The sequence below is a fragment of the Hypanus sabinus genome, chromosome 7 (assembly GCF_030144855.1).
Source record: "Hypanus sabinus isolate sHypSab1 chromosome 7, sHypSab1.hap1, whole genome shotgun sequence".
NCBI classification, from domain to species: domain Eukaryota; kingdom Metazoa; phylum Chordata; class Chondrichthyes; order Myliobatiformes; family Dasyatidae; genus Hypanus; species Hypanus sabinus.
The window spans coordinates 7575309-7590018 of record NC_082712.1 but is presented as its reverse complement, the minus strand read 5'-3'; the positions used below and the strand labels follow the sequence as shown (position 1 = coordinate 7590018).

The 14710-nt window shown below is 44.5% G+C and overlaps 1 protein-coding gene across 1 annotated transcript in view; it reads left to right on the top strand.

Annotated features, from left to right (window-relative positions):
• LOC132396535 (G protein-coupled receptor kinase 6-like) overlaps positions 1-14290 on the top strand; it is a 173499-nt gene extending 159209 nt beyond the window's left edge. Inside the window, exons 13-16 of the mRNA XM_059974137.1 lie at positions 3921-4058; positions 8117-8254; positions 10598-10729; positions 12698-14290. Of these exons, the coding sequence (XP_059830120.1) occupies positions 3921-4058; positions 8117-8254; positions 10598-10729; positions 12698-12754 (465 nt within the window). The 3' untranslated portion in view covers positions 12755-14290. The remainder of the gene's footprint in view (positions 1-3920; positions 4059-8116; positions 8255-10597; positions 10730-12697) is intronic.
• The last annotated feature ends 420 nt before the right edge of the window (positions 14291-14710 follow it).

The following is a 14710-nucleotide window of genomic DNA, read 5'->3' as shown; positions in this document are numbered from 1 at the left end:
GCTCGGTGGGGGGTGCTGATGAGGGTGAAGGGGGGTCGTTGACTTGCTGCTGCTTGTGGGTGGGGGGAGCTGGGGGGGGGCTTTGGGGTTCTAACGTTCAACTGTCATTCATTCTTTGGGGCATTCCTCTGTTTTCATGGATGTCTTGCAAATGTAACTCCCTGGGTCGCCTCAGGCTCGCTCAGCTCGTTCTTGTCTAGGGGGAGCAGCCTTCGGCCCCGCCAAACTGGGTAATCAGCTGGTGTGGATGCTGTGTGATGTCCCCGCCTCGCCCAAAAACAGACAGTACACAGTATGCGATTAAATGAGTACAATTTATAAAGGTTACTATAACTAAGTGATTAATAACGATACAGTATATATGAAGAGAAAATTAAAGAAAAGGCGCCAAACATCAAAGTCCAAACCACTTCATGCACAGCCGTTGGAGCTCAATTTCTGAAGTCTTCTGGCCACCATTCGATCCCCTCCGAACTCCTCGACTCGCAGCTCAGGACCCTCCGAACTCCTCGACTCTCCAAACAGCTCAGGACCCTCTGAGTGGTCAACCAAGCACATCTAGCTTCATCCCCCCCCCCCCCCCCCGGAGAATCTCCCGGCCTCGGACCCCCCTTTGGGGTCCGATCCTCGCCCAGCTTAGAGCATTGCATCCTCTCTCTCGACCCCCTCGCGCCGATCTCCCCAAAAGCCCGTCAACAAAAGCTTACAGACTCAGAAGAAAGAACATTAATCCCCATTTGGTTTACAAAGGAATACCATTCTCGTTATCAGTAAATTAGCATTCCTGCTAGTTAACAAAAGGAAACCCTTTCCCAACAGTAAGAAAGAGAAAAAAGAAACCCCCTTTACACAAAGAAAGAGAATTTCAGGATGTTTGTTGTATACATTTCTCTGACACTAAATGTACCTCGTGGGCATGTAATTCAGACTTTGACTAATGATGCGGAAATGTTTCCTATTCTGCCATGGCACTTTGGAAATTAATTAAATAAGCTGGATTCAGTAATGAAGACCGTAAAGCTGTGATTTCTTGGGGAAATTAATCTACTGTTCTGAGCTAAAGTGACTCCAGATCCACGTTAGTGTGTAGGGTTCTCAAACCTCCTTTGAAACCACAGTAAGGGAGCAGTTAGCCTGACACTGTTACACCTTAAGGCCTTTGAGTTCAATTCCAGCATCCCCTGCAAGAAAGTTTGTGCTTTCTTCATGGAAACCGTGAGCACATGGGTTCCTTCCCCCATTCCCAAATCAGAATTGTTGGGCTGAAAGCACCATATCGCTAAATAAATAAATAAGAGAGTCTAGCATGTTGCTAGTGTCAAAACAATTTCCCATCGTGCACAGTACAGATGAGTCTCTTGTCACTACATGTAATTGGAAATGGGTAGTAAATGATGTTCCAGTCTTGTGTAATACTTTGGTTAAATATAATGCATCTTGCACAAGGCATCTAGTAATGTGTTAGAACATACAACAGTACCACAGAAAACAGACTGTTCAGCCAATGATCCCAGTGCATGACTAGATGCCAAATTAAATTGAATCTCTTCTGCCTGCACATGACATGTCCCTCCATTCCCTGCATTTTTCAGTGTCTAACAGCCTCTTCCGTATCATCAATAACATCACTATCGTATCTGCTTTCAGCATTACCCAGCACTTTCTATACGTAAAAATAACTCTTTTCCTGCACACCTCTTTTAAACCTTCCTCCCCCTCCCCACACACCTCTTTTAAACCTTCCTCCCCCTCCCCACACACCTCTTTTAAACCTTCCTCCCCCTCCCCACACACCTCTTTTAAACCTTCCTCCCCCTCCCCACACACCTCTTTTAAACCTTCCTCCCCCTCCCCACACACCTCTTTTAAACCTTCCTCCCCCTCCCCACACACCTCTTTTAAACCTTCCTCCCCCTCCCCACACACCTCTTTTAAACCTTCCTCCCCCTCCCCACACACCTCTTTTAAACCTTCCTCCCCCTCCCCACACACCTCTTTTAAACCTTCCTCCCCCTCCCCACACACCTCTTTTAAACCTTCCTCCCCCTCCCCACACACCTCTTTTAAACCTTCCTCCCCCTCCCCACACACCTCTTTTAAACCTTCCTCCCCCTCCCCACACACCTCTTTTAAACCTTCCTCCCCCTCCCCACACACCTCTTTTAAACCTTCCTCCCCCTCCCCACACACCTCTTTTAAACCTTCCTCCCCCTCCCCACACACCTCTTTTAAACCTTCCTCCCCCTCCCCACACACCTCTTTTAAACCTTCCTCCCCCTCCCCACACACCTCTTTTAAACCTTCCTCCCCCTCCCCACACACCTCTTTTAAACCTTCCTCCCCCTCCCCACACACCTCTTTTAAACCTTCCTCCCCCTCCCCACACACCTCTTTTAAACCTTCCTCCCCCTCCCCACACACCTCTTTTAAACCTTCCTCCCCCTCCCCACACACCTCTTTTAAACCTTCCTCCCCCTCCCCACACACCTCTTTTAAACCTTCCTCCCCCTCCCCACACACCTCTTTTAAACCTTCCTCCCCCTCCCCACACACCTCTTTTAAACCTTCCTCCCCCTCCCCACACACCTCTTTTAAACCTTCCTCCCCCTCCCCACACACCTCTTTTAAACCTTCCTCCCCCTCCCCACACACCTCTTTTAAACCTTCCTCCCCCTCCCCACACACCTCTTTTAAACCTTCCTCCCCCTCCCCACACACCTCTTTTAAACCTTCCTCCCCCTCCCCACACACCTCTTTTAAACCTTCCTCCCCCTCCCCACACACCTCTTTTAAACCTTCCTCCCCCTCCCCACACACCTCTTTTAAACCTTCCTCCCCCTCTCACAAGTCCATGTCCTCTAGGAATTGACATTTGTATCCTGGAGAAAAGGATGCTAATTGTTTACTCTATCTGTGCCTCTCTTAATTTTATAAACCTACCAATTCTCCTGCCAGTCATAAACATCTCCAGAGAAAACAACTTGAGTTTATCCAGCCTTTCCTTCTAGCTCATACTCTCTAATCCAGACAGCATCTTGGTGAACCCTTCCATCAAAGCCTCCACATCCTTCCTGTAATTGGGTGACCAGAAATGCATACAAAACTCCAAATGTGCCCAAACTTAAGCTTTATATAGTTGTAACAGGTAACTTACATATGTTGTATATAACTCCGTCGGTTTCATCATAGCCTACTCAGCATCCAGGACATTTTCAAAGAACAATGCCTCAAAAACGCTGCATCCATCATTAAGGACTTACCCTCTTCTCATTGCTACCATCAGGGAGAAGGTACACACCCTATCTATAACCTGGATTTGCTTCTTTGTCCCACATATCACCTTCAAACTTTCCCTCTCTGATGTCCTCAAGTATTTGACAATTCCACTGTGGGAAAATGATTCTGCCACCCTGTCTGTGCCTCTGTCAGGTCTCCCCTCAGCCTATGATGCTTCTGAGGAAACAACGTTCACCCAACCTCTTTTAATAGCTCATCAAGTCTTATTGTCATTTCGATCATAAACTGCTGGTACAGTACACAGTAAAAACAAAACAACTTTCCTCCAGGACCCTGGTGCTACATGAAACAACACAAAACTACACTAGACTATGTGAGACAGCACAAGGCCACACTAGACTACGTAAAACAACATAAAAACTGCACTAGACTACAGACCTGCACAGGACTACATAAAGTGCACAAAACAGTGCAAGGCAATACAATAATTAATAAACTCTCTCCTCTCTAATCCAGGCAACAACCTGGTGAACCTCATCTTCACCCTCTCCAAAGATGCCACATCCTGTATAGGGTGACCATAATACTCTCTGAGTGCAGCCAAACCCAAGTTTTGTATATCATTGTTAAGAATATCAATGTACAGGTTGTACTGACTGAAGTGGTTCTGTTGCCTTTTATAGTTACTGACTAAAGATCCAAAGGAGCGACTGGGTTGTCAGGGAGGAGGAGCGGCCGAAGTGAAGCAACATCCCATCTTTCGCAACGTCAACTTCAAGAGGCTGGAAGCGAGCATGTTGGACCCTCCCTTTGTTCCTGATGTAAGTGTGTGAAAGATGCAAACGAGAACTCTGGGTTATGAGAAACAATCAAACTGCATTGATCTGAAAATTCATTTACTTTAACCCTAGGTCTCCCCTCAGCCTCTAACGCTGTAGAGAACGGAAGCATAGTGATTAGCGCAGCTCTAAAATTGGAGTTTGATTCCCACTGCTGTCTATAAAGAGTTTGTATTCTCTTCCCAGTTGTGTGGGTTTCCTCCTGGCGCTCTGGTTTCCTCACACATCCCAGAGATGTACAGGTTAGCATTAGTAAATTGTGGATGTGCTTTGTTAATGCTAGAATGTTGGTGACACTTGTGGGCTGTCCCCAGCACAATCCTTACTGATTTGATTTGACACAAATGGCATAAATCATTGCATGGGTTGATGTACAGGTGACAAGTAATCCTTTTCTTTATATCAATCTTTATAAGAAGTTTGTACGTTCTTTCTGTAACTGAGAGTTTTCCCTGGGTGCTCCAGTTTCCTCCCACATTCCAACGACCTACAGGTTAAGTTAATGAGTTGTGGGCTTGTTATGTTGGCACCAGAAGTATGGTGACACTTATGAACTGTCCCCTGCACATCCTCGCTAATTTGATTTCATAGTGCTAAGTAAATTTTATTATCTAAGTACATATATGTCACCATACAGTCCTAAGATTCATTTTCTTGTGGGCATACTCGCCAAATCTATAGAATAGTAAGTGTAACAGAGTCAGTGACAGACTGCTCAACCAGGGTGTTCAGTACAGAAGACAACAAATTGTGAAAATGCAGAAAAAAAGAAACAGTAGTATTAAGAAATAAGTAATAAATATTGAGAACATGAAATGAAGAGTCCTTGAATGTGAGTCCATACGACCATAAGACAAAGGAGCAGAATTAGACCATCTGGCCCATCCAGTCTGCTCCACCATTCAATCATGGCCGATCCTTTTTTCCATCTCCTCCCCAACCCCAGTCCCCAGCCTTCTCCCTGTAACCTCTGATGCCATGTCCAATCACGAACCTGTCAACCTCTGCCTTAAATACACCCAAAGACCTGGCCTCCACAGCTGCATGTAGCACCAAGTTCCACAGATTTACCACCCTTTGGATAAAGAAATTTCTCCGCATCTCTGTTTTGAAAGGGTGCCCTTCTATCTACTCTGTCTAGGCCTTTCAACATTCGAAAGGTTTCAATGAGATCCCCCTTATCCTTCTGAATTCCAGTGAGTACAGGCCCAGAGCCATCAAACGTTCCTTGGATGATAACCCTTCCATTCCTGGAATCATCCTTGTGAACCTCCTCTGGACCCTCTCCAATGCCAGCACATCTTTTGTAAGATGAGGGGCCCAAAACTATTCACAATACTCAAGGTGAGGCCTCACCAGTGCCTTATAAAGTCTCAACATCACATCCTTGCTCTTGTATTCCAGACATCTTGAAATGAATACTTATATGGCATCTGCCTTCTTCACCACCGACTCAACCTGCAAGTGAACCTTTAGGATGCTCTGCACAAGGACTCCAAAGCCCCTCTGCATCTCAGATTCCTGGATTTTCTCCATTTAGAAAATAGTCCACACATTTATTTCTATTACCAAAGTGCATGACTATGCATTTTCCAACATTGTATTTCATTTGCCACTTTCTTGCCCATTCTCCTAATCTGGTTAAGTACTTCTGCAGCCTACCTGCTTCCTCAACACTACCTGCCCCTCCACCAATCTTCATATCATCTGCAACTTTGGCAACAAAGCCATCTATTCCATCATCTAAATCATTTACACAGCATAAAAAGAAGTGGTCCCAACACCGACCCCTGCGGAACACCACTAGTAACTGGCAGCCAACCAGAAAAGGATCCTTTTATTCCCACTTGCTGCCTCCTGCCAATCAGCCAATGCTCTAACCATGTTAGTAACTTTCCTGTAATATCTTGGGTTCTTAACTTGGTAAGCAGCCCCATGTGTGGCACCTTGTCAAAGGGCTTCTGAAATATTGGTCCCCCTCGGGTTCAGGTGCAACCAGTCACTTTTGAACAGGTCACACCTCCCCCAGAAGAGATCCCAATGATCCAAGAACCTGAAGCCCTGCCCCCTGCACCAGTTTCTCAGCCATTCATCTATCTGCCAAATCATCCTGTTACTACCCTCACTGGCGATTGGCACAAGTAGCAATCCAGAAATTAATACCCGGGAGGTCCTGCTTCTCAGCTTTCTACCTAGTACCTTATACCAAGTATCTGGCTGCTCCCCCTCCCTCTTCAAAATGTCATGGACACGTTCTGAGACATCCCTGACCCTGGCACCTGGGAGGCAACATACCATCCGGGTGTCCCGTTCACATCCACAGAACCTCCTGTCTGTTCCCCTCATTATTGAGTCCCCTATCACTACCGTTCCCTTCTCCCTTCCCCCCTTCCCCCTCTACCCCCCCTTGCTCCCTTTCCCTTCTGCACCACGGACTCCTGCTCAGTGCTTGTAACCCGGTTGCCATGGCATTCTCCCGGAAACAGATGCCAGAAACAGCTGGGAATGAAAATGAAACTCTCTCTCTACTTCATGTTAGAAGCTACGAAGAATTTGAAGGTGTCGACAATCATCTTGAATGTTGCAATGAAACTGAAGACTTGGAGGATGCTATCATCAACAGTATTGCATGAAGGCTGTACATTGTCTGCACTGATTTTGCTCATTGACAGTCTAAAGAACCCAATGCAGATGAATTCCTTAGGAACCAATACACAATTTTATAGTACTGCATTAGTATTGGTAGTCTGTAGCTTGTTCTTTATTACATTATCTAATTTATTATTCAGTTTGTCTTTTTTTAGATACCTTTTTAACTATTTCCATGAAACTACAGCTAATTGGGACATCCACTTAATTTGGCCAAAATATGCGGTCCTGATGAGTTCCCATTAAGAGGAATCCACTGTATTTTATTTGTTGTGACTTGCAGTAACTTTTATGTCTTGCACTGTACTATTGCTGCAAAACATCAAGTTTCATGACCCATGTCAGTGATAAAGGTGAGCTCATTTCTCACATGTACATCGAAACATACTGTACAGTAAAATGTGTTGCTTGTGTCAACTACCAACACAGTCTGTGGATGTGTCACCACGCTTCTGGCACCAACATAGTAGCAATAGGCAGCCATCGATCCCAGGGGATGATGGGTCTGTGCCTCTGGTGGACTGCGTCCTCTCCAGGGAGCAAGCCTGGGCGGGAAGATTTGAAGAACCGGCTGTTGTCCATACAGCAGGTTCTCCCTCTCCATGTCTCTGATGTAGTCCAAGGGAAGGGCAAATTCCGATACAGCTTGGTCCCACCAGTGTCCCATCAGTGCCCAACCTCTGCCGGTGTTGTCGAAGAGGTTGCCACAGTGAAGTTGTAAACAACGTCAAACTGCCTTAGGGACCCCGGCTCAGGATTTCTTCCTCGGTTTACTCCTGAAACTTTTCCCATGGGTGGGTATGGCCACAAGGCAGCAGAGGTTTAAAATCAGAGTTTTCCTTCTCCTAGGTGGGCTGCTGTCCAAGGCTGACAAGCCCAACCTGCCTGAAGCAACTGGTTTTGAGGCTCCAATGATCCACTTTTGCCCCTTCTCTTGTCAGTAGAAATACTTCTGCCGGGGCTAGTAGCTAAGCCACATGTGAAAGCCAAGAGTTGGACTTGGTTGTCAGAGGCTGTTAGTGACACACACCTTTTGGAGCACTTTATAGGTAGTGGGAGCTTATGCCCACTGCCACCCCAGCTATGACAACCTTAGGAAGTGCACCAACATAGCATGGTCACCCATGCGTCTTTGGAAATTGGGAGGAAACCAGAGCACCTGGAGGAACCCACGCTGGAATGGGGAGAAAGTACAAACTCCTTTACAGACAGTGGCAGGAATTGAACCCTATTCGCTGTAGCTGTAAAGACTTATGCTAACCATTACTCTATCGTGCAGATCTCATGGAATTCTGTTGGTTCATTCCTAGGGAAAACGAAAAGACCCACTTGAAAATACTAAGCTGCCTACTTGAAAGGATTTGTAGAAATTTTATTTGTTTGCATTCCAGCCCAGAGCAGTGTACTGCAAAGACGTCTTGGACATCGAGCAGTTCTCCACAGTCAAAGGGGTGAACCTGGATCCAACAGACGATGACTTCTACTCGAAGTTTGTCACTGGCAGTGTCTCTATTCCTTGGCAAAATGAGGTAAGTTATACTGCATGCAGATACATGGTAGCTAACTTAAATCACTTGAGATTGTTGTTTATTGAACATAGAACAGTACAGTACAGGCCCTTCACCCCTCGATTTAACCTCATCCACAATCAATTTAATCCTTCTCCTACACAACCAATGCTTACTTTACTTACTGTCTGTTATGCCTGCTGCTGTTTAGGGCAGCGATGAAAATCCTGCATCTCTGTCTGTCTTTGGCCATCTTCTTGGTGGTATTCAGGGCTTCCTTCATCGTGGCAGTAGCTTCCCCTCAGTTTTCACTGCTGTCAGTCATGCCAAGTCCTGGGTGGAATCTCAGGAATACCGTCACACAGATGTTGAAGGATCCTTCATTGCTGTTTCCGTAACAGTTTTGTTTGACCAGTCAGGGGTGTTAACCCTGAGCTGAACCAATGGACCACTCTTGTTCTGATCTCTCTCCTTTGACCTGTTTGGCATAGGTGACCCCACCAAGAGCCAAGGCATAAAGCCCTGACTTCCAGTTACAGCTTTCCAGGTAATTGAAGCACATGAGTCTCCAAAGCACAACAAGGTTGTGGTCCTTTTGGAGGGCACAGTCCATAACCCTTCGTTTTTCATTCATCCATTTGCCTCTCTGAGAATCTCTTAAATGTCCCTAATGTATCTGCCTCTACCACCAGCCCAACAGTGCATCCGCCATTCTGTGTAGAACAATCCCAGCTCTGACATCTCCCCTCACCTTAAAAGCATCCTCTGGTGTCCTGGAGAGAAAGGTGCTGGATGTCCTCTCTACCTATGCCTCTTAGTATTAGATGGCTTGTAATTGATGAATGTTAATTGAAATGGATAATTAATTTGGTAAGTTGGTTTATTATTGGCACATGTACTGAGATACAGTGAAAATCTTTATTTTGCATGTCATCCATACAGATCAATTCATCACATCAGTGCATTGAGTTCGTACACGAGGAAAACAATAAGAGAATGCAGAGTGAAGTGTTACAGTTACAGAGAAAGTGCAGTGCGGGCAGACAGTGAGGTGCAAAGTCATATCCATAATCAATCAGAGATTAAGAGTATGATGCTTTGTATTCTTGCTGTCAGAATAAATGGTGAGGCATGAGAGTCTGTGGGCCGGCTGGTGGTGTAGGTGCACTGGACCTCAAGGCAGATGGTCCCGAGTTCAATCCCAGCCGGGTCCCGACCTGGGCAGCAGCAGAAGCTGCATGGAAGAAAGGCCTGGCAATCTACTTCCGTATCTTGTCATGAAAATCCATCGACCATGAGGTTGCAAAGAGTCGGACTCGACTAAGCAACTGAACAACATGGAATGTAGAAATTTACAGCACATTACAAGCTCTTCGGTCCACAATGTTGTGCCAGCCATGTAACCTAGAGATTGCCTAGAATTTCCCTAGCACATAGCCCTCTATTTTTCTAAGCTCTGTGTACCTATCCAAGAAGCTGTTAAAAGACCCTATTGTATCTGCTTTCACCACCGCTGCCGGCGGTGCATTCCATGCACCCACCGCTCTCTGTGTGAAAAACTTGACATACCCTCGGTCCCTATATCCAGCCTTAAAACGATGCCCCTCACGTTAGTCATTTCAGCCCTGGGAAAAAGCCTCTGGCTATCCACACGATCAATGGCTCTCATCATCTTATAACAGTGAGAGTCTGTGGGTTCAGCACTTTATGAACAGCTTCTTCCCCACTGTTGTCAGATTTTGTGACTATGCCTCAATAGTCCTCTTCCACACTATTTATTCATTTTGATTATAACGTATAGTAATTTATGCCTGAACTCAATATTCTCTCTAATTTGTAATGACCAGTGTGCACAAAAATCTTGTGCTGTGCAATTTTTTGCCCAGTGTCAGTATGCGTTCACTGGATAATTTCTTCAGTAAAACAGTATAAGTAAGCCAGTTGTAAAATCTGCAGACAAATCATCGCAAACTCCATGTTGTCAACACCATCTGCATCAGAAACTGGAAAGTGAAATGTGGTTGTGTCCGATTGTGAAATGTACTTAACATGCCAATAAGGTAGAGGATGACAATCTTTTGTGCGCAGTTTTAATTCCTTTGTGCGCTAGTAACAAAAGGAGTGTGCGCATGCGAACATTGCCTTACTGTACTGCTGCCACAAAACAACAAATTTGAGCTGATGTCAGTGATTCTGATTCTGAACTACACTAGGATTTCAAACCAAAATGCCAACCATTGCTTTACCCCCACTGAGTTCCTCCAGCACCTGCAGTCTCTTGTGTTTCCATTTCCCATTAAAGGTTGCTAAGAAGCAAGATAATTTATTCTTCATATATGTACTGGTTTTGAAATTGTCCCGCAGATGATCGACACAGAGTGTTTTAAAGAAGTGAATACCTATGGGAGTGATGGGACTCTGTCACCGGACCTGGACAACAGCAAGCCCGAGCCACCTCCCAAGCGAGGCGTTTGGTATAGACTTTGTCGTCGAGAGGTGAGCTATTTCCCATTCTAGAGTGTATTCCACCCCTTTCCAGGTCTCTCTCCTCTCAATTTCTGAGTATGCCTCCTTTACCTGAAGAAGCTGGCGTAACACTATTACAGCACCAGCTCCCCAGGTTCAGTTCTCACTGTGATCTATAAGGGGTTTGTACCTTCTAACAGTGGATTTCCTCTGGGTGCTCCAGTTTCTTCCCTCATTCCAAAGGCATATGGGTTAGTAGGTTAACTGGGCACAGGAGTGTAATTGGGCAGCGCCGGCTACTTGGGCTGCGTTGTATCTCTCAAAATACCTTATCCATTTCTCAGTGATCTTACAGTTGAAAAGCAATGTGCTAACACCATACCAGTGTTGCCCCCTCAGGTGGGTTGTAAGATAGCATGCATCGTGGGTAAGGAAAGCTGAAATTCCTGTTAGACACAATGACTGCAGTGTCTCTTGGACATTATTGTATCATCCAGTAGTGAATGGGAGATAAGTGGAGCCTTGGGCCAGTTCAAGTAATCAAACAATGCCATCACAGTCTTGAAAACAAATACCAATGAGCTATAGTGAATAGAAACTTGAGTGAAACTTCCAATAAAAGCAGAATTATTTTTCCACTAAACTCCATTTCGTGGATGATACTTTTAAGTCTAATTGGGTATGAACTTGATCACAGCCATTCTCTTCAGTTATTTGATTAGATCATACATTTATCTCTAAGTTGTCGGGGAGCTTTGCATCTTGGGAGATCAAGGGGAAATTTAACTGTGTTGAAAATTGAACCACACACACAAAATGCTGGAGGAACTCAGCAGGCCAGGCAGCATCTCTGCCTGGCCTGCTGAGTTCCTCCAGCATTTTGTGTGTGTTGCTTGGATTTCCAGCATCTGCAGATTTTCTCATGTTTGTGTTGAAAATTGAGGTTCTTTCATGGAAAGGATAGAGAGAAACAGTTTGTTGAGATAACACACTCAAAATGCTGGAGGACATCAGATAGCATTTATAGAGGGGTAGAAACAGTTGACACTTCAGGCCAAGATGCTTCATTAGGATTGGAAAGGGAGGGGGAAGAAGGTGGGGGAGGGGAAGGAGTACAAGGTGATAAGTGAGACCAGATGAGGGGAAGATATATGTGTGGTGGGCGGCTATGAAGTGAGAAGCTGGGAGGTGTTAGGTGGAATAGGTGAAGAACTGAAGGAGGGGGAATCTGATTGGAGAGGATAGTGGACTGTGGGAGAAAGGGAAGGAGGAGTGGAACCAGAGGGAGATGGTGGACAGGTGAGAAGAGAAGGGGTGAGAGAGGGACAGGAATGGAAAAAGAGAAGGGGGAGAAATTACTTTGCAGAATGAGATTTTATTGAGCTGTGTTTAGGCTGCCTGAAATGGTGGTGGAAGGGAATTCAGAGGACAATTGAATAAATACTTGAAAAGGAAAGATTTGAAGCTTTTTGATGAAGAGTGATCAAATGGGATTAATGGATTGAATCATTGCCTTTAACCTGTGTTGCGGATTACCTTGGAAATGTTTACATGCCTGTGGATGAGAAGTGCAGGAAGAGAGGAAGAGGCACTGAGGAAAGGTGTTTTAACTGGGGAGTCTAGGTCTGGAGGACACAGCATCGAATAGAGGGATGTCCATTTGGAACAGAGAGGAGGATGAATTTCTTTCGCCAAGAGGGTAGTGAGTCTGTGGAATTCGTTAACACAGATGGCTGTGGAGGCCAAGTCATTGAGCCTATTTAAAGTGGAAGTTCTTGATTCGTCAGAGTGTCAAAGGTTCTGGGTAAAAGGCAGGAGAATGGGGTTGAGAGGAATATTTAATCAGCCATGATGGAAAGGTGGAGGAGACTCAAAGGGCCGAATGGACTAATTCTGCTCTTATGTCTTCTGGTCTTACGTGATACAGAATCAAATTCTGTTTGTTGCTCCCTTGAACCTTCTGTCTGCCTTGACTCATTCACACTTCTCTCATTGCAGATGTGTTTCAAAAGTAGCTTCAGTGAGGAGGAAGACGACCCTTCAAAAACACTGTAGTTTGAGCCAAATGTACACTGATAGATTTCAGGTTAAACTGGGAACATGTATTAAAGTGTATTATATTTCAACAAAAAGAACTGCTGTATGAGTTTACATATTTTGTACATTTATATTTGAATTATGTCTTAGATGTATATTTTAACTAAAGTTGTACAAAAAGCCATATATTAAGTACCACTTGAATGCGTATGTTAATTTTAGCAGGAATGACTTTGTGAATTATCTATTTAAAAGTTTATTTTTAATTATTTTTTTAAAAACAAAAGAAGCACAGCAATGTAAATGTGTGCTATTAGTAACTCGTGACAGTTAGCTGGATTTTATTTAGTACGGAGTGGGTCTGTACAGTAGCTGTTGCTCTTGAGAAATCAGTGCGTGCTGCGTGTCTGTAAATACGCGCAGCACACGTGTGTGTGAGTGTGTATGTATGTGACTGGCTCTTCATGTGGACATATGCCCTTGGGAGGAAGTATACCTGAGTGTCATTGTGCTCTGGAATTGCACTGTGTGTGCGTGCGTGAGTGAGTGCATGTATGTGCGTGTGTGTGGGTGTACAGTTAAACTCCACCTCAAGTGCAAATAGTGTGGATCTAGTCTACGCTTGCTTCTATTTTTTCTTCTTGTTGGAATTGGACCTCCGCTGTGCTCATGGGCCCTATGGTTAATCATCTGCAGTGGGTCATAACCATGGCCAGTGGTTCATGGTCTGGTGGAAATAGGACACATTTAACCTGCAAAGCATCATATAATGCAGGACATCCAATGACAAACTGCATCAGGTAGATTCAATACCTCTTTCCAATCTGATAGAATGTGACACCCTCGTTTCTCCCCCCCCCCCCCCCCTACAGGTAACCTTGTCCTGTGAATATATAAATGATCATTCATAATCTTGGCTTGGTGGACCAAGTCAGGATAATGTCCATTAAGAATTCTTGACCTCTGTGCAATTTGAAACTGTGGCTTATTTGACCGATATGAACCATTGTTCTTGGCAACACACAGAATGCTTTGCAACCTCAATAGATCAACGGAAACATTCCCATCTTACCTTAACAAAAACTCGAAGTTCTGACAATGTCAGATCCATCTGTACCAAACCATTTATAACAAATACTCTATTTTCTTTTATGTTGGGTGTTTTATCTATGATTCATTTTCTAAAAACTGTGAAAGATTTAATTTAATGACCTCTCTGTTCAAAAAAAAATAATGACTCTTGTGGTTGGTGTCTTGCACTAAGTGCCAGTTTATTTTTTAGATGTTGTGTGTTCTCATTAAATATTCTCCACTTGTATTTAAAACGAGCATGTTGTATATTGTATCTGTGGTTAGGCTTTGTCTGAATACTAGAATTGTGGAATAGGTCTCATTTCATTACATTTGATGACTGTTTTCACGCTAATGTTAGACGTCTCTTTTTAAAAAATTTGGTGAATATATCCATTCTGAACTGGGAATCTTAGTAGGTTCTTAACCAATGTTTTTATGTTGGAACGTTTTAAATTAATAAATACTGCCATTTGTATACAGCTCCCTGGTCTCCAGTTGTCTGAAGCATCCCCAAGGTGGTGTCTTAGCTTTTTAGCTCCGGGTGTTGTGGAATTCATCGGTTTTGCCATTTTTCACACATTCACAGTGGGTAGCAGTTGGCACAACACTCTACAGTGCTCGCTGTAGGATCAGGTTTGGTTCTGCTGCTGTATGTAAGGAGTTTGCACGTTTCCCCGTGGGTTTTCTCCCACATTCCAAAGACAGCCAGCTTAGGGACAGTGGGACGTTGGTGCCGGAAACATGGTGACACCGGTGAGCTGATCCCATCACACTCCTCACTGATTCGATTTGACGTAGCAACACATTTCACTGTATGCTTTGATGGGTATGTGACAAATAAAGCTGATCTTTTTTCTTTCAAATGAGGTTGGTTCATTCATTGAGATGAATCTATGGCTG